Source organism: Podarcis erhardii (assembly GCF_964252035.2).
Source record: "Podarcis erhardii genome assembly, chromosome: 16".
NCBI classification, from domain to species: Eukaryota; Metazoa; Chordata; class Lepidosauria; order Squamata; family Lacertidae; genus Podarcis; species Podarcis erhardii.
In genome coordinates this window covers 31,602,402-31,621,898 of record NC_138514.1, presented here as the reverse complement: position 1 = coordinate 31,621,898, position 19,497 = coordinate 31,602,402, and the positions used below count along the sequence as shown (strand labels likewise).

The following is a 19,497-nucleotide window of genomic DNA, read 5'->3' as shown; positions in this document are numbered from 1 at the left end:
CCTTATTTGCCTCTCAGAATTTCAGGTCTTGAGTAGTTTAACAATAAATCCCTCTTCCTGAAAAACTTTGGGAACTGTAAGCTCTTTGAGGTGAATAGGGGTCCCCTAACAAATCTCAGCACCCTTAACAAGTTCCCAGGATTCTTTGCAGGAAGCCATGACTGTTTCAAGTGGTATGATACTGCTTTAAATGTATAGTGCTGCTGGGGCCAGAGTTGGATACAATGCCAATTTTCTGTTCCTCCAGCTCAATTTAGTAATCTCCAAGGCTTCAACCAATCTTAATCTGGCCAGATTCTTGCATGTTCTAGATGCAGAAATACCACTCATGTTCAACTGAGCTTACTCCCAGATTAGTGTGCACAGGGGTCCAATTCCTAAGAATTATCATCTTAGGCCTGCAGCCATTTGGGTGGGGTGGAGACACTAGAAAACATGGGTGATCTGTTTTCATTTTTAAAGTGCAAAAAAAGTTCGGTGCCTGGCAACTCTAGAATCAGGGAAGCAAAGTGATAGGAAAGACACTGCAGAACTGGTGCCAGCAAGTTGATAACACCAAGCAAGATGGAGAAGCAGGAAGCTACTTTAGTGAGATGAACATGCATTCACATATCCCTCTCTGGGTACCACATTCTGCATGCCTTGTAACCATGGCTGCAATGCACTTCTTAACCGCCAAGTATATTGCTAATTTCACACCTTCAAAGCTGGGAGGGGTAACCTGTCTGGTCTTCAAGTTGTTGTTGGACTTCAACACCCATCAGCCCTGACAGTTGGCCGAGCTACCTAAGGCTGATGGGAACTGAAGTCTATCGTGTTTCCCCATCCCTGTTAGAAAGGAAGAGACTGTACAAGAAGATTGGTCAATCTGTGGCTCTCCCAATGTTATTAGAATCCAATGCCCAGCAGTAAGGGATGATGGGTGCTGGAATCTAGCAATATCACCACCTGTCTACTAGAGGATATAGGGTAATTTGCTTCCCTGCATCCGGCGCATCAATGCAACCACTCTCTCTCCTTGTCACAGTGTGGTCTGGGTGATGTGTATCTGACTGACCGGGCCTGTGTGGCCTCTAGCAGGATAAACACAATCCGTCAGTCATGTATTGTGAGGTTTATGAACATCCCATTATTCCACTCTGAAAAGGCGAACCGTAATACTGTAGGCTCCAGGCAACATGAGTTGGGCCAGTAGTTCTTATACCATCCGCCCACTGCAACAACCAGACATTGTGAAGAAATCGCAACAGACCAGCTGACACGAAGCATGTTTTTAGCAACAAGATTTTATAAGCAGAAATCCGAACACTTGTCAACAGTGCTCTCTCAATGATCAAGGAACTCTGTACAGCTGAAGTTTTGATGCTTGACCTTGTATCAAAATTGCAAACAGGCTTTAAAACACATTGCTGGTAACAGGTGGGAAGAGAGCGGCATCGAAGATTTTTGAATCTGTGTAGTTTTATGGGAGTTTCCATGCTCTTTATTTTGTATATTTTTATCCCAGTTTTAATATACTGAGGCATTGAAGACGCACCCACAACCAGTCGAAAATGTTACTTGTCCATTTGCCTGCCGGAGTATTTTTGCATTCATGAAGGCTTGAAATTTAATGATTCTAAGAAAAAAGCCCAGGACTGTTTTGTTTTTGCATCCCCATTTTCATACCATTTGTATCCAGAGCAGAAGGAAGTGTGGAAAAGAAGGCATATTAGAACTATTTCCCCAGGTGTTTAACAACAACAAAAAAGTATGCTATAATTTAAGGGGTGACAGTGGTAACGTATTCTAGATCTTCTGAACAAATTTAAGCAAATTTAGCAGCCAAGCTTCCCTTGAACACACCTAAACTTTTATTAAGAAAGCAAGCAAATCCTAAAGCCCACATAGATTGGATCCTGCAAAAGGCAGCTACACCCAACACTCATTTTTCTAGATAATTACACACAGCTTTCTACAGCAGGGATGGGGAACTTGTAGTCCTTCAAATGTCGCTGAACTCAAGCATGGCCAATAATTAGATGATGAGCAACATCTGAAGGACTACATGTTCCCTACTCCCATCCTAGAGGAGCTCTGAAGCTGCCCAAAATCAGCTTCTAAAGTGACCATTTGAATACAGACTCAAGTCTTTGAAGAGATAGGCAAGCGTCTTACCAAAACAATTCAATACAAGTTCCTTGCATTTGGAGGCATTTAATTGTTGAAAGTTAGCAACTTGTTTTCACATATAAGGTGTCCTACAATATCTTAGGAACAGGAATTGTGCCGGATATTTTATATGAGAAGGCAAATCTGAAAAACTGTAGTTGGTGGTCTAAATACAAAAAGTAGTCCCAAGCATCTTCCCCCACCAGTAATAACTCCCAACTCAATGGCCATGTTTAGATTCATTTATATTTTAATAGTATTAAATTAGCTTAAATTACTTGATTTTTTTTAATTCCACATTTGAAACCAATCTAAAAAGGAGCAAAAGAAATAAATTGAGACACACCACTGCAATATTAATTCCAAATGTTAACTTTCCCCCCCTTTACGTCAGATCTGTACAGCAAAAAGTAGCAGAGTCCATTGATTACTGTTCCTACCATACAGCAAGCTAGAGAAAAGCCATCCTGTACACAAGAGCCTATGAAGGATCCTCCTCAGACCTTCTAATGCTTAGCTGCCAACAACAACACGCCCCAAACCGTTTTCTACCTACAGAGGACATTTTGGTGTGGCAAAAAAGGAAAAAAAACTGATTTTCTTTGAAGTTCCCTTTTTAGTTCTCCAGTATTTTTTTTTCTCTTGTACAAAATATTACAATGATTTTTTATATATATTTACATAGGTTTTTGCACATCTAGAAAAACAGTTATGAATTACAATCAGGCTTGGCAATCAATTTTGCTGTTGTTAAACATGATCTAGGGATTTAAGACAGCTGCAGCTGTAGTGGTTCACTTAATCACATGATTTTTAAGGAGGTCTGCAAAGCAGTGTTTTCCATCTCTTGCGAAAACAGCTGTAATTTTAAAAAGTCAACAATATACTGTTAATGAGCGCTATCTGTTCATTCAGTCCTTTAGCCTCCCAAAGCACAGCTGAAGAAGACTTGCTTTTGCTGTTTGGAAGCACAGGTCTATGTCATGCGCCCAAAATTCAGATCAGTCACCACAGGGTTTTTTTCCTCTTTTTGTGTCTGTGAGGGGGCTAGGTCTGAAAACAATTTTACTTCCACATAGAGTCGCCTTCATGTTAAGGCAGCCAGTTTAGAAAACTGGGTTGTGTTTAATACACATCTTAAATCCTCTGAGGACAAGTGTTATACAACCCTCCCCAGACATTTCTTTTCCCCCTTCATTAAAGTTTTGTTTAAATTTCGCTTTTGGACCCAGATCAGGGTGGGGTAGAGGGGGGCAGAATAAAGAGCTGCGTTTTAAAGCTGCAGTATTTTTATGGCTTATGGTTCAACTCCTTGCTTTTCTGCAAAATGAGGTATGATAAATAAACTGTGTCCGTCGGATGAATACATCAAAACAGACTTAAAGCGGAAGTGACATATGCTGGGGCGGGGAGGAGGAAAGATTGCCAAACCCAATTCCGAAACAGTGCCAAAAAAAGAGGGTGAGGAAGGGATAAGGTAGGGATGGGGAGAGGAAAGATTAGTCAAGAAGACAGCCAAGAACTCTCCTAGTAGCTTTCGATCCACTGAGCAAACCCTCTTTCCACCAAGGTTCGGTTTATAGACACCAACTGGAAAAGGAGAAAATGAAAGGTGTTAGAAGTTCTGCTGTCCTGTGCTAAGGCAGAGATAAGCAGCCTGCGAGGCCTGCCAGGCATTGCTGGACTCCAACTCCCATCAGCCCCAGGCCTGCATGGCAAGTGGTCTGGGACGATGGGAGTTGAGTCCAGCAACATCTGGAGGGACCTACAGGTTCATTCCCCCCCCCCCCAGCCCCACAAGTTAACAAAGAAACTGAAAAACATAGGGTTGTAGCCAACTCAGAGTAGACCCAGTGAAATTTAACAACTCGAAGTTAATCCTCTCCATTAACATCAATGGGCCCATTTCATGGCATGGTTAGCGCTGGCCTGCTACCCATAGCATTCTGAATACAAGGCGTGTTCACATGCAGATTTACTGAAATATCCATCCTTTATTCTGATCCCCTAGCCCAGGAACCCCCAAACTTGGCCCTCCAGATGTTTTTGGCCTACAACTTCCATCATCCCTACCTAACAGGACCAGTGGTCAGGGATGATGGGAACTGCAGTCCCAAAACAGCTGGAGGGCCAAGTTTGGGGATGCCTGCGCCTAGCCTATGAAATGGCAATGCATTGGATTTGAGCAGGGATACCCAACATGGTGCCCTCAATACGTTGCTCAGCTGAAATCTCCACCGTCCCCAGTCACAGGTTACGCTGACTGGGGCTGATGAGAAACATGGGGAGGGTACCATGATGGCTATGCTGGAGTAGTTTTAATTCCTGGGCCCATTTATACATCAAAGATCCTGTCCCGGTGCTCTATTTAGTAGCATAAATACCTCTTCTCCCATCATGCTCCACAGCTGTATTAGGGGCAAGCCCGTTGCACTGTCATAATTTGTCACCTGGAATCAGAGATGTCTATTAATGCCTAGCAAGAGAGCAGCAGTAGCAGCAGAGAGTGCACAATTATCCTCCAGACATATTCTGGTACGTTGCAACATGCCTAAAGACAGCGGAAGTGATCTTTCCAGTTTTACACTAGCAATGTCACCAAAATCTGCAATTACCTGGCTCAGTATACAAATCTGCCTGGCTCGGAATGGCCAGTGTATTATAAGTTCAGTGTGCTTTTTGTCTTCAAAGATTATTCTGTGGCTCCGAATGGAGCATGAGCAGCAGTGGCTGGCAGCCCCTGGTGGGGTGGCTGTAGCCGAAGAGGTCATGTAAGTGGGACCAATAAGGTCACATGGTGGTAAAAATGGGCAGAGCCAAGTTGTTCTGGTTTTCTTGGCAAAGATGAGGAGAGTAAGGCATTGCAGCTGCGTAAGTACTTAGCCTAACTAAGCTGAAAAGTGTCTAACCTTGTTTTAAGAAACGGTCATTGCTGCCATGATTTTTAGTGCTGTTCAGAAGTAAGCCCCACTACATTCCAAGGGGATGGCTTCCAGGTAGGACTAGAGCCTTGTGTCAAGTTTCTCACAACAAAAGGCAGCACTAAACAATAAAAGCTCACAGCCATGACACATACCTGTGCAAGCAAAGGTGTACCTCTGGTCATCTCACTAACAGCTGTGTCCGCCTCAGATGAAAAGTGATCGTCATCTTTCAGGAAAGAAGGAAAGGAAGGAAGGAAGGAGTGTTACTCTTAAGGTAGCACCATTTTCCTGTATATCTGAAAGCTGCTCCAACACACACAAGAGATCCTTGCTTGCATGGAGAAAGCTAGCACATCAGTGATGTAATATGAAAGCACGGCATGGGAGGTGCCACATTGGGGTGAAGGAGGATAACCCCTCCCCAAACAATATCACCCCCACTTCCATCACTGGACTCCTATCATTAACATGTACTTTAATTCTTCTTTCAGAGACCTTAACATGCGGGACATATAGTATCTAAATTTTGGTAATAAGAAGGAAATAAAAAAATTACTGGCTTGACTGTATGGTCAAGAAGTATCCTGCTCCTTGATTCTTAACATTACACCTGCCTGCCTGAGACGCTATTTTGGTTGGTGGGCCTGTCTTAATGTGATTTCAAAGAACTTTGGTTTTCACACAAACCCATCAGGGAATTGCCAAGTTTGATCTGCCTACCTCTTGCCTTTGTGCTCTCACACACACAGCCCCACAAATAGCAGAACACAATCTGGTGTAACTTTTAAATGAAAACTGAAAACTTCTATGCCAGCAAAGTTATGCAGGCCATTAAGAAAACAACTTTCTGTAACAGTTAGTGGACAATTTGCAACTTCCAACTTTTTTTACGTGGTTTCTATTGTACAACCTCCGTAAACCATGTTGGTGCATGAAAAAAAAACACAATGAAACAGCAGTGTATAAATATTTAGATATGGTAATTCTCCACAAAATGGAAGTAGTGCTCCCCCCTCAAAAGGTGCAGTCTACCTTTGACTGCGCCATTCCACCCACCTTTGTTTTTGCAAAATTGGTCTGCTACTGCAGCTGTACATGCAGTAAATCCAGCATGATGGAAGAGACCAAGTTATGTTTGAAAACAGCCACTATCCAGTCCCTAGCCTTTCACAGGAAGAGTTCAGGTCATGCAAGAGGGGCCAGGGAGAACTTGGGAATATTCTCCCATGGTTTCACTGAAGAGGGTCCCAATTACAGACACTACTAAGGCGTGACTCTGATTAACTTTGAAGGGACAGCCTAATCCTACTGGCTTTAACCTCCGTAAACAGCCCCCTCTCTGCAAGAATGCAACATGAGCTGGAAGTAGAGCCTGAGTAGGCTCTACTGTTTTGCTGTTAAAGAGTTCTTACGCAGTTTGAATGGTGGGTCCCCCCCAAACACCCTCCGCCTCATCTCACACCCCTAGACACGAACCGTGCCACTTACACAGGCACAAATACAAGTCCTAAAGGTAAAAGGAAAAATCTGCCACCAATGACTGACATTACCTGGAAGTGGCACTACGTTGTCCAAGAGGACCTCTGCTCCTTGGAAAGGTAGTGTTACAAAGTCAGACCTTAAAAAAAAAAAAGCAAGGTGAGAGATTGCCAGAAAACAAGAACTCAACCAATGAACTATCACAGCTTGTTAGGGGCAGCAACAGAAATGTGTGGCTTGAGGACTTGAGTGCTGAACAGGTTGAAAAGCTAAGGGCCGCCTTCTCTGTGTATCACACCTTCATCCCCATTTTTACAGGACAACTTTTCCCTCTCCTTAATGATGGGAAGGGACAGGCACCCGCTATCTGCCATTTCTGAGGGCCGCTCACCTGATCTGCCTGAGTGTGTCAATCTTGACTCTCTCGTATCCACCATAGTCCACGTATCTGATCTCCACTTCAGTGGTGTCTTTGAAGTAGCCAATTACTTGCGCTCGCCACCAGGCCCCTTCCATGCCTGGCGCAGCACAGACAACACCAACTGCAAAGCACAAGAGTTGGAAAGAAAGGATCAAATGTGAGATCACACACCAGCTTTTCTTTTTTTATAGAGAATAAACTATATTAGGGTTTATAAAAAGAACTACAAGGCTTAATATCAGATATTTTTTTTAATCCAAACTAAGACATTAATGACATGACCCGGAAGCTGTATGCCGGCTCCCTTGGCCAGTAAAGCGAGATGAGCGCCGCAACCCCAGAGTCGGCCACGACTGGACCTAATGGTCAGGGGTCCCTTTACCTTTACCTTAAGACATTAATCTAAATAAGATATAAACAGAGGGGGGAGGAGAAAGAAATAACAAAACAGGGTATAGAAAAGGTATTAAAAGGGAGAGAAAGAAAAGTAAGAGTTCAGAAACTAAAGAACTTCCAATTCTTCATTTGTCCACTATATATAAACAATATTCACTTCAACCACTCCAATATAACACCCAAAAACACCACTCTCTATAAACAAGCATTATCTTCAATAATGGCATCTAAGTGTCATTATTTCTCTTTTTCATGCAAAAAGTCTTTGAGAGTTTCCAACTTCCTTTTTTTTAAAAAAAAGATATTTATTAAAGTTTCCAATTTGATACAAAAAGAAAAATAATGCACAAAAATAACAAAAATACAGAAATACACAATAAAACAAAACAAAACAAATATAATTCCCGTTACTTATTTCCTTTACCTTATGTCCCGGACCTCCTCTCACCTCCCCCCTTTGTATTCCAGTTCAAATTCTTAATTCAGCAAATCCTTATTGTAACTTAATGTAACTTATTTTAGCTTATTACTCAACCTTTGCATTACAGCTGGTAACCGCTTAATTTCTGTCCAACATCATTCTAACATTCCTTAATTTTACAATATTTCTGTAAGTAATCTTTAAATTTCCTCCAGGAGAGTTTCCAACTTCCTGTTCAGTGCAAAAGCCTCATCATGTTCCCCAGCAATCACTCACCCACTTTGAACCTTTACAGTTTAAGCACTCAAAGATAAGGTTGCTGTTACTCTCTTTTAGGAGCAAACCGAAAACTGGGAGAATGACCCTCATGCTATTCGGTGCTAAAGGTAGAATCTAAAGTGAAGACTGAAATTAACTTGGCACCTTAGCCATTGGTTTGACTTTCTCCTATGTTTGCATCACCTGAAGAGACAGCCTGAATACACTTCTGACAGCACTGGCACTTTAATAATAAAACCACTATCAATTCTTCATTCCATCATAGGCCATAAGTGGCAGGTTTATCTCTGAGTGGCTGGTGACTATATTATAGAGAACTGACTGACTTGTTTGTGATCCAAAATGCTGCTCAGTTCACCTGAAATGGCTTCTAGAACTCTGGGAAGGGCCTTAGCTCAGGGTGTAGAGCAAGTTTTCCCAAACTTGAGTATCCAGCTGTTTTTGGACAACAACTCCCATCATCCCTAGCTAGTGGGACCAATGGTCAGGCATGATGGGAACTGTAGTCCAAAAACATCTGGAGACCCAAGTTTGGGAAACATCAGTGTAGAGCATGTGCTTTGCATGCAGAACGTCCCAGAGTCAATCCCTAGCATCTCCCATGTAGGGCTGGAAGAGACTTCTGCCTGAAACCCTGGAGAGCTGCTGCTTAGCAACATAGAGCTAAATAGACCACAGGTCTGATTCTGTAAGATAACTTTCTGAATTGGATCAGATTATTATGTGTGTGTTGTATATTGTGTTGGTGAAAACCTCCTTGTGTATAGCAATATAGAAAGGTGGTATACCAAATAAAAGGAAAATTAAATGAAATATATAAAGCAGCTTCTTATGGCTGTAATTTCAGGAAAGAAAGAAAGAAAGAAAGAAAGAAAGAAAGAAAGAAAGAAAGAAAGAAAAAGAAAGAAAGACTTCTGTTTGCTCCCTTGGCACCCTGCTCCTCTGACATCAGAGCAGCTCAACTAATAGAACTGAGTCAGGACAGAGAGATTAGAATAGAGAGATTTAGCAAGCTGGGCTGTGGCAAGGAACATTTTAGGCATTTCCCAGCCTAAGGACTGTTAATTGTTTGTTCGGTATATGCAACACCGGCAGCAGCCTAGAGGAACTAAACTTGTGTTGCTTTAGTTAGCAAGCTTAACAGCCAAAATGAGGAATTAAGATGGAAAGAAAACAAGAGGCAAGTGGGAGCATTTTGAAGAATATTTAAAGAAGAGTGGTCTTAAGGTTAACTGGCAAGTGGGATAAGCCTATGGGCAGCAGCAGACAAGACAAAGACAAGGAAAACAATAAACGGGGGAGAAAATAAAAGCAGATGTAGCAAATTAAGAGTATGAAATAAGATAAATGGAAGGTAAGTCGCGAAGTGTAAGACTAAGGTATGATTTGTATAGATGTAATATGGAAAATGAATATAAATAAATAATAAAAAAACAAACTTGGGTGCTTTTTTTAAATTCTGCAAGACACAGGGGAGAGCAATGTTGTGCTGATCAAAGGCCTGGGAAACTACATGGGAAGAGCTGTGTTTGCTGGATCCCTTTCCACATCCAGTGCAAGCGGCTTGTGCTAAGAGCCAGCGACGGTGGAAGTCAGGCAGATTCTACCAAAGGCGTCCCAGAGACATCGAAAGGAGAAGCACTCACCCTCCACCGGTGTCGGCATGGTGGGAATACCTGGCTGGGAATAGCACAGGTACATCTGTTGGTCTAGACTACGGAGGACGTGGTAAGTGGGGTGCGTGTGCTGCTGCACAAACAAGTGTCCCGCGTTGATTTGGTTGACCACGATCACTTCCACCGTGACCCCATCTGGAAGCATGAGCTGTCAGAGAGAGAACATGTTTTTCCACTCAGGTAACATCTTGGATTATTGCAACGAGCACTGCCCCTGAAGATGGCTAGGGAACATCAGTTGCTCCACAATGCAGCTGCTATGTTAATGGCTGGCTTTCCCACTTAGGTCTCACTTAAAACCCCATTTTAAAACAGCGGCGCTGGTTGCCCATTCATTCCCAAACCCAATTCAATGTGTTCATGTTAGTGCTTAAAGCTCTAAATGACTCAGGCCCCCAATATCAGAAAGACCGCCCCCGTTCCTACAGACCCTCTCAGGTGCTGCGATCGGCAAAGGGAACCCTCATGATAGCCCCTCCATCCTCAAGAGTTTCTGTGTGTGTGGCCAGGGAGAGGGCCACAGGTCCCCCATTCCTCCCCTAGGGGGAAAATATCTTCCATTCCTGCCCTTCAAATGCAAACCAAACATAAAATTTTAAAAGTGCCTTAAAAAAAACCCCACACAACTGTACAGATCTACCCACACCTACACAAAACCTGTTATATATGCAGGGCACACATTACACATTTTGAGAACCTAGGAGCAGTGGTGTGTGGTCAGTGGGCATGGGGCACCAGGCTAGTCCCATAAATGTTCCTGGTAAATCAGAGCACTGAAGTATTAAAAGTCTGGCGTCTCCTTCCCAAAGCCTGGGAACCTTCTGCCCAGCTTAGGGAGGCACAATGCTTGTGCACATGACATCGCCCTCACAAGCTGGCACCTCTGGCCCTAATTGTTCCACTACAAAAAAGATTCACTGCACGCCACTGCCCAGGAGTCTTAACTACAGAGACCTGCCGAAAAGGGGCCCACACGATACTGCAGCCCACCTACCAGTTGACCAACAGCTGGTGTCTCATGCAGCTCTTTAAGGGATTTTTCACCTTTCCGCAGGGCCTGCAAGACGGAGCTGTTCCACCAGGCCTTTGAGCAGGATGCAGTTTGACTTACTTTCCTTTGTATAAAACAAGCCCGAAGGAGGCCCCCAACCCGCTCACAGGTCTTTGTATGATCAGTGGAAACAGTTGGCCCTGGCAAGTATTAACCACGCTCAATTCCAACCTGATAATTGCCACCTGCCCAGATTTTAACTTGTCTGAATTAATTTTAAGATGTATTTTAATTAATTGATGTCGGTTTTATGCATATTGTGTTGTTTTTATGATGTTAGCCGCTCTGAGCCCAGCCTCGGCCAGGGAGGACGGGATACAAATAAATTATTATTATTTGTTATTAATTTTTTATTATTATTATTATTATTATTATTATTATTATTATTATTATGCCCCAAAGATATCCCACAGACCCTGTGCTTACCCAGGAGGTCATGGGGAGAGAATGCACTGGCAGCGGGGGAGGTGGTGGAGCATAGATATTGGTGAGGCTCAGGTCCTTGAACTTCTTGCCAATCAGGCTCAGGGCTTTGTCGACGTTTTGCTGAGAGCCTTTTTGGGGGGCGGGTGGGGGTGAAGGAGAGAAAAAGAGGCAGATGCTTAGGAGGTTTCCAGATACAAAGCAGGAGATCAAACTTGTCTGCATCTCTGTGAGGCAGGGTGATTAACTGTGCTCGCCACAACAAGAGTGACTTGTTCAAGGCTGCACAGATAACAGGAGAACAGCTTCTTCTGCCAGGCTAGGTGGACCAACCATGTGACATGTAAGGGTGTAAGAGGAGTCCTGGTGCATTGGGCCAAAGGCCCATCTAGCTCAGCACTCTGTTCTCACAATTGCCCACCAGGTGGGGAAGGGCCATAGGTCAGTGGTAGAGCTCTATGACACTGGAGTTAACTGCTTATTAGCAAGAAAAGGGTCTGCACAGACCTGGTGGAGTGTCAGGCCTAATGAACACAGGAACTCATCCCTGATAGGTCTTACCCCCCTGGACCAGTCAATGAGACTAAAGGTCCCTGCCTCCCCACAGCTAACTATGTCTCCTCCTCCTCTCCAGGGTTTTTTTTCCAACGACCCAAGACTGCCCCTGCGTGCTTGCCTTTCCTCCTCCCGCTCCATGCCTCTTCTGGTTCTGGGAGACCAGGTGGGAAGGGAGGTTGTCGCAGAAGGACGGGGAGACACCTGTGACTCTTCAGCAGCCTGACTCATCTCTGCCTCTTGGCCTCCCTCATCCCACTCACCAGCTTCAGCTTCTGCCTCTTGACTTCTCTCTGTCACCAACTCTCCTCACTCACTGAGCCCTGGTACCTCATTAGCTTCCGACACCTCCTCCTCCCAGTCTTCTCCCTCTGACCACTCATTGTCCCACCACCACTGCCTGAGTCCTGAACCTTCTTCCCTTGGGAGTTCCCCAGCTGGTTCCTCCCACCATTCCTCTGCATCCAACCAGGCCATGACACTTGGGAGGAAATCCTTGTCTGAAATCCTAAAGAGCAATTGCTAGTCAGTGTAGACAATGTTGAGCTAGGTGGACCGATGGCCCAAAAGGCAGCTTTCTATGTTCCTAGCTGTCCTCAAGGGAAGCCCCACAAGCAGAACCTGAGCACAGCAGCCCTCTCCGCACCCGGGATTCCACCTGCAACTGGTGTGCAGAGGCATACTTCCTCCAACAGGGGACCCATGGAAAGGCAGCTCCCTAGACACAACCTCTTGGTTAGACACCCCGCTAGAGACCCAGCCAAACCACTCGCTCGGCCATCTGCCATCCCACCCACTCACCTTCTATATGGCAGATCTGGAAGTCCTGGGTGTAAGGTAGTGTGGAAATGTAGATTTTGGCACCGGACGTTTGTTTCAAGAAGCTCACGTACCTCCCCTGCTTCCCAATCAGCCGTCCGACTAAATGCTGCAGGGAACAAAAACAGCATGAAGGAACGTTCTGCACACAGAATGAAGCCAAAGTCAGTGGGTCCTGGCTGAACACTGTGAAAACCTTCTTGAAGTGGGCCCTGTTTGGGGTCTCCCTCACTGGAGGTCTCCAAGCAGACGTTGGAGAGCACCACCTGTCAGGCTGAAGCTCCATCTCAAAAGAGTTTGAGGAAGAGTCATAGCAGACAGAGCACCAGCTTTTCTGGTCCCAGGTCCATTCTCCAGCATCTCCAGGGACGGCTGGGAGAGCTGCTGCCAAGCCCATGTCAACAACGCTGAGCTAGATCAGATCAGATCCCTTCTGAGTTCTGAAGTCAGGCGAAATGACTTGCTGGGGGCTCTGTGCCAAGAGGGATTACTTTTTCATCCTCTTTTTTATTATTTTGACAAGCATTTGCTCTCTCAAGTTGCTTATGGTGTTTATGCTCTTTATGCTTAGCTCCATGCACCATCGTCTTACAACAAGTCAGCTACTCTTCCAAGCTTCTACACTAGCCAGGCCACTCCCCTCCAGGATGAGCTTCTTCAGGCTGCAGTAAGACACCCAAAGAAGCCCCTCACTACCACCCATCTACTTCTCTGTCTTTTTAAACGCCTTGAGCAAAACTGTCTCCAGGATTTCTCCTCCAACCTGCTCTCTTATGGGCCCTGAAAGCTCCCCCAAAATCCCAGTTGCTTGCACGAACGCCTCCATGTCTAAACATGCGTGCTCATCCACAAGTCCTTAGGGAGACAGGATTAATATGAGGATGTATTCAACAATTCCTGCTTGGCATGTCTTATATGTTTCCATTACGTCTGAATGATTCTGCATTGATACAGCCATGTATAAATATAGTCAACACACTTTCAGGTATGAAGCAAAACTTTGGTTAGGCCAGATTCTACCAGAAATGTGGGGCATTACCTTTGGTACCTCTATCTCCCAGATAACAAGCTCTGTCTTATTAGAATCTGCTCCGGTCTTCGAATTATGGCAGCTGTCCTTATTTCTGAGGGCACAGCCAATGTCCACTGAATCCATGCTATTTACATCCGAACCTACAAAGAGAGATAAGTTCCGCAGCTCTGAGGCACATTACAGAATCTTATACATAAATAAATAAGTTTGAAATATGAGGAAGTATTAAGAGCTGGGGCGAAACTACACACCTAGCAGGAGTTCTGAAACAGGATCCTCCTTATTCTACAAAGCAGGGTGAGGGAAAGGGGGCCTTTCCATTCATGGCACACCATACATTTAAAGCACCTCTCCCCTCTACAACACACACACACACACACACACACACACACACACACAATGGGAATTGTCTCCTTGTGTTGTATGCAGACAAGGCCTACTCAGAATAGACCCAATGAAATTTATGGGCCTAGGTTAGCCATTACTCTTGAGTGGGGCTAGTACTGGATACAACCCTCTGTGAGAGGTAAGCTACAGCTCCCAGGATTCTTTGCAGGGGGTGGAATGTGCTTTAAATGTATAGCTTATGTATAGCCTGCGTCTTCCCACATGCATGCTCCTGAAAGTGAATGTTCAAGAACCCATAGGGCCCTTACAAATTTTCCACTTTGCTACTGAAAGAAACTCGGGTGAGGAATGATTTGGCATAGAGTCATGGAGGGGAAGACCCCCATCCCAAAACAGCCTGAGCCAGGGTGTTCATTGCCTTCAACAAACACAGCCATCAATAGAGCATTAAACACTAGAAACCAAGGCTGAAGTTCTACACACATTTAGATAATGTGACCCTACTGCCTTCCTGATGCTTGTGGACTACAAATCCCATCAGCTGGGGCTGATGGGAGTTCGGTGAACAACAATAGATAGAAGAAGGCTGCAGGCTAGCTGCCCCTTGTGTCTAAGAGAAAGGCAATATTGTGAGAGGTTTTGCGTTGGTTCACAAAAAAACTCCTCTAAAGTCATCTTGAGTTTAAGGACTGTTCACGCTAACCCACCTTGATAATTCTAGTAAATCTAACATACACACATACTTTACAGCAGAGTGAACAAGTTCTGTGGGGCCTCCTGAGCTGCCAGTTCTGTCTATAAATATAAATAAACACCATTCAGCAAAAGGGGACCTTTTAAGAATATATCTGGGTCCAGACTTCTACAAAAGATCTTGCAGGTGAGGGGAGATGGAACACCTAACAATACGTTATCATCCTCATCATCAACAACAATAATAAAAACAATTAATTTACATACCAAATGGAGCTTCTATGCAGTTTACAAGTACAAAACAAGTCACACAGAAAATTAAAAAATAAACCCATGTCATTAAAATATGCTACTGAAAAAAAAAATCATCAAAACATGCATGGCCACACCATCTGTGCTGGCTTTCTCCCCATTTCCAGGTCCAATTCAAAGTGCTGGTATTAACGTTTCAAAGCCCTGAACAGCTCAGGGCCAGGTTACTTGAAGGATCATATCCCTCCAGATATACCTGCCCAGACTTCAATATCATCTTCAAAGGCCTTTCTCCAGATGCCCATGCCAACCCTGAGGCATGTAGGCGACTAATGAGGGGTGGGCCTTTTTGGTGGTAGCATCCTGGTTGTGAAGTGCCCTCCCCAGAGAAGCTTAAGAGCGTTTTAACAGTTTTAGAATGCTTTCATTCTGTTTTTAAATTGTGGACATGTCTGCCGTCCTGGGCTCCTTCAGAAGGGATATGGAGTCAACATGTATACATACATCAGGAAAGCACCATGACAGCTCCTCCGACAACACTGGTTCCACTTAAGTTATTGGGCCTAACAATAACAACTGAAAGAGCCAAACTCCATTTTAAAGCCATTTAAGCTGCCTCTACATCTCACAATAGCAAACCTGACACATTCATGACAAGCTGAGAAAAGCAGGACTTTTGGGTGTGCCCCGAATCTGCTGCCAATACATTTCTAGAGTGACCCCAAAATTCTAGCGTTTATATATTTTGAAGGAGAGAAAGCAAACCCTTATTTTTACACCCAGAGCAGCTCAGTGTAAAATGCTCATAGCTCTCCAAGGAAGCAGGACTCCATTTTATTTACACAACCCTGGAATCTTTTGATGATGGGCAGTTAATGCTGCAAATAAATTTGGTGGAAAAACAAGAAACAGGACACATGCAAGAAAACTGGGACACAGGAATCCTTACCCCCTGAGTTGTCTGCATCCGCTTCTGCCAACCACGGCTGGTCATGCCTCCGATGGGGGCAGTCTTCCTTCAGCACTCCGTTGCTGTACGGCACTTTGTTCTCCGCTAGCGTAGGGGAGGAGGGAGGCTTTTTGCTGGGCGCCAGCTTGTGTTCCGAGTCTTTGAGCGCGGGCATGTTCAGCAAATCCAGGCGCTGCCCCAAAGCGGGAGAGGAGGTGCTTTTCAAGAGGTCCTCTGCACTCGCCCCGTCTTCCGAGGTGCAGGCGCTGCAGCCGGAATCTTCTGTCATCGTCTGAGCGTCTTCCAACTCATCTTCGTGGTTTGCGGCTGGGTCGCCGGCAGGCTGCTCAGCGCTTCTGGAGTCCCTGGAGAGGCCGTGGCTTGGGTTTCCCAAGAGGCCGTGCGTCAAGTGGCTTGAGTACATGGCGTGGCGGTTGACGTTCTCTTCCAGAAGGGGAGTCACCTCTACGGCCGCCGCCTTCTCAGCGACACAGCCGTGGCCCTTGCTGCACTCTGCTTGGCCGGCAGCTGCCAAGGAGATCTTCTCAACCCGGCTGGCCATCTGAGAGATCCTATCCGACATGTCGCTGACCGACCCAGAAAGCACTTCCTCGGTGGCTGCCTGGATGACGTTGGAAATTATATGTATGGCAACCTGCTCAATCTTCTCGACTTCTTCTTTGTCTAAGCTGATGCCTCCCACCCTCGCTTTCTCCAAACTCCCCTTACAGCCAACATCTCCAAATCCATGGCGCTTCAACGTACTACCAGCGTTCGAACTGGACGTCTCTTCTTTCTGGGCCAATTCTGCGCTAGCAGGTTTGACGCATTTAGCCTCCGCTTCCATCTCTGTGGCCGCCGCACCAGTGCAGCCACCACCAATCTCTTCCTTTCCAGCGGCATCCACAGAGGGTTGAGAAACCGCATCATCTGCCACTTGGGAGAATGGGGCGGCCAAAGAACCCGCATCTGAGGTGGCGGCTGCTACAGAACAGAGGCCTTCTTTCAAAGGCTTCTCTGGTGCATCATCCTGGGCCACCTCCTCCAAACCGCTATCCCCAGACTTCTCTAAACTAGAAGACTTTTCTAGCAGAGCTGCTGCCGTCGAGACTGGTGATGGCACCCGGTCTGCCACTCGAGTGGCTGCCAGTGGCCTCTCGATAGAAGCTTCACCAGCACAGGTACCGTCAGCTATCTGAGCGCCCGGAAGGGAAGGCTCCTGTGCGGGGGATCTAGGTACATCTCGGCACCCCGTCACTTCCAGTTTTTCACTGTCGTCCTGAACCCTGTTGGATTCAATGGTTGTTTTTGCCGTGACAGGCCGGTCTCTTGGGGGGTCCCAGCGCCGAGCGCCACTTTCCAAAGGGGCCTGCAGGCTTGCCGAAGACGCGACGGTAAAGGCTGGTTCAGCAGGCTGCTTGGCTTCTGGGGGCAGGGGCGGCTGGCTGTTCAACGGCACCCCTTCTCTAACGGAAGGCTCTTTCTTGGGGGAGCCTATCCTGTGTTCTTCTATGTTGGCCAAGTCTCGCCTGTCGTGATTGCTCGCACGCTCCTTCTTGCGTGAAGAAAACCACCACCACCCGATGAGCGCCAGCACTCCAGGGATGGCAAAGGGCAGCAAGGTGCGGAAGCGGAGCGCCATTTTGCAGATCCTCAGCGATTACACCTAGAGACAAAAAGAAACAAAAACACAGAGCGTCACGTTAAAGGCTTCAGTTTTCCTCGCACTGTTCTGAGAACATCTAAGCCAGCTGGCATGCTTCAGCATTCCTTGACCGCCATCGCTGACTATTGGCCACTCCGGCTGGAGATGATGGGAAGGACAACATCCAGGAAGTGCCAAGTTGGCAAAGGATTATCTTTGGCAACATTAACAACTAAGCAGCTGAGCTTGCCCAGCATTCACCAAAACGCCACCAAAACCTTGTGGCCTTGCCATTATGAGAGGCTGTGTAGCCAGGATCACACCAACAGTGCTCAGAAACACTCAAGACTAGCCTGCAATCAGGCATCCAAGCCACAGAAGCTCAGAAGTCTATTTTCTCCATCTTGAATAGCTCAAGATTTTTTTAAAAAATAAAGTTTCTAGTCCTCAAGGGCTACGAAAACACCCTTGGAAGGGGGGGGGATGCCTGCTAACATTTCAGAGGTACCTCTGGGGGCGCAAAGCAGGTTTTTTAGGAATTGGGAAGGGAGCGTGTTTTGATTTACAACTATGCAGAACCTTCTATGAAGACTTGGCTGTGAATATTCTAAGCATTTAAGATTCTTCCCTAGAAAGAGTTCAAAGGCAGCTCCTTGCATACAAAATAAGCCACATGATCAATACTTTAAAAAAAAAAAAAAAAACCCTAACAAGTAGTAAGCAACATGATAGAGGCCTACAAAATAACAATGGAAATAAAAATGGGTTGCAGTGGGTCAGAGTGGCCCAGTCGGTTTAGCTGCTAGGCTCTGAAGGATCTAGGAGGCATATTTTGCCTAAAAGTGGGGAATGTTGGGTATTAAAGCAGAAACAGCCAACATACTGGCCTACGTAATATAGGAAGAGTCTGCTGGGTTAGGCCAATGGTCCAGCATCCTATTGTCACAGTGGTCAACCAGATGCCCCAAGGGGGAGCCCACAAGCACAAACCCAAGTGCAAGAGGCCTCTCCCCACCTGCGATTCCCAGCAACCAGTATTATCCAGAAGAATACTGCCTCCAACCATGGAGGTGAATGGACTACAACTCCCATCAGCCCCAGCTAGCATGGCCAAAGGCCAGAGATGTTGGGAATTGTAGTCCAACGGCTTCTGGAGGGCACCGCTGTATTAAGGAACCCTCTGCCTCCCCACATAACTGAGCCCTGCTGAATGCTTGGACTACTACTTTCAAATCAAAGACAACATGCATCCCCACCTTTGACCATGAAATATGCACCATCAACATACGCAAGCAGAGGAAATCACCCACCAGAAGAAAATCTGTGCTGCAAACACCTGGTTCGATATACTGTGCTGGTCACCTTTCCATAATCTTCCTTCTCAAGTGCTCCCCCCATGCTCTGCCCAGTAGCCCCTGACCTTCATTCTGACCTCAAGACCATAAAGATCACATGATGATTATTCGCTTTTGGTTTACAGGAGCAAAAATGTTTATAGTTGCAGATAAGGATCTCAAATACAGCAACATGCATCAGAGATGTTCGTCATAGATCCACAACAGAACAGAACAACACACACACACACACACAGTGCTTTTTGTTGCACTGAATGTTGTACAACAAACTGTACAGCACAAGAAAGGCTGAACAACAGGGGATGTGGTCTATCTGTTGTGCATCAGCTGCCATCTAAAATAAATTTGGAAATCCCTGCCTTCATGAGAATCAGGGCTAAGTCCTACTCAGAGGAGACTCAATGGAATTAATGGACCCAATTTACTCATGCCCATTAATTTCAGTGGATCAACCCCTAACAGGAATATTCCACAGTCAAGATAAGTGACAAAAATTGAGGTTCACATTGTATTCTGCCCAACCTGTTACTTGAGCAAGAGCTCCCCTCGAGTTATAAAAAGACAAGGCTGGCATTCCTTTCCTTAACAGAGGAGAATTTGCGGGCCTTGTGGCTGGAATGTCAGGGG

The 19,497-nt window shown here is 45.6% G+C and overlaps 1 protein-coding gene across 4 annotated transcripts in view; it reads right to left on the bottom strand.

Moving 5' to 3' along the window:
• Positions 1 to 1,268: 1,268 nt before the first annotated feature.
• AKAP1 (A-kinase anchoring protein 1) overlaps positions 1,269 to 19,497 on the bottom strand; it is a 43,890-nt gene continuing 25,661 nt past the window's right edge. For all 4 annotated transcript variants that reach the window (XM_081843502.1, XM_081843501.1, XM_081843500.1 and 1 more), the window contains 10 exons: positions 15,871 to 17,536; positions 13,635 to 13,768; positions 12,578 to 12,704; positions 11,225 to 11,352; positions 9,718 to 9,895; positions 6,946 to 7,096; positions 6,626 to 6,693; positions 5,228 to 5,301; positions 4,536 to 4,601; positions 1,269 to 3,741 (listed from right to left, as the gene is read on the bottom strand). In XM_081843502.1, the coding sequence (XP_081699628.1) occupies positions 3,679 to 3,741; positions 4,536 to 4,601; positions 5,228 to 5,301; positions 6,626 to 6,693; positions 6,946 to 7,096; positions 9,718 to 9,895; positions 11,225 to 11,352; positions 12,578 to 12,704; positions 13,635 to 13,768; positions 15,871 to 17,512 (2,631 nt within the window). In that variant the 5' untranslated portion in view covers positions 17,513 to 17,536 and the 3' untranslated portion in view covers positions 1,269 to 3,678. The remainder of the gene's footprint in view (positions 3,742 to 4,535; positions 4,602 to 5,227; positions 5,302 to 6,625; positions 6,694 to 6,945; positions 7,097 to 9,717; positions 9,896 to 11,224; positions 11,353 to 12,577; positions 12,705 to 13,634; positions 13,769 to 15,870; positions 17,537 to 19,497) is intronic.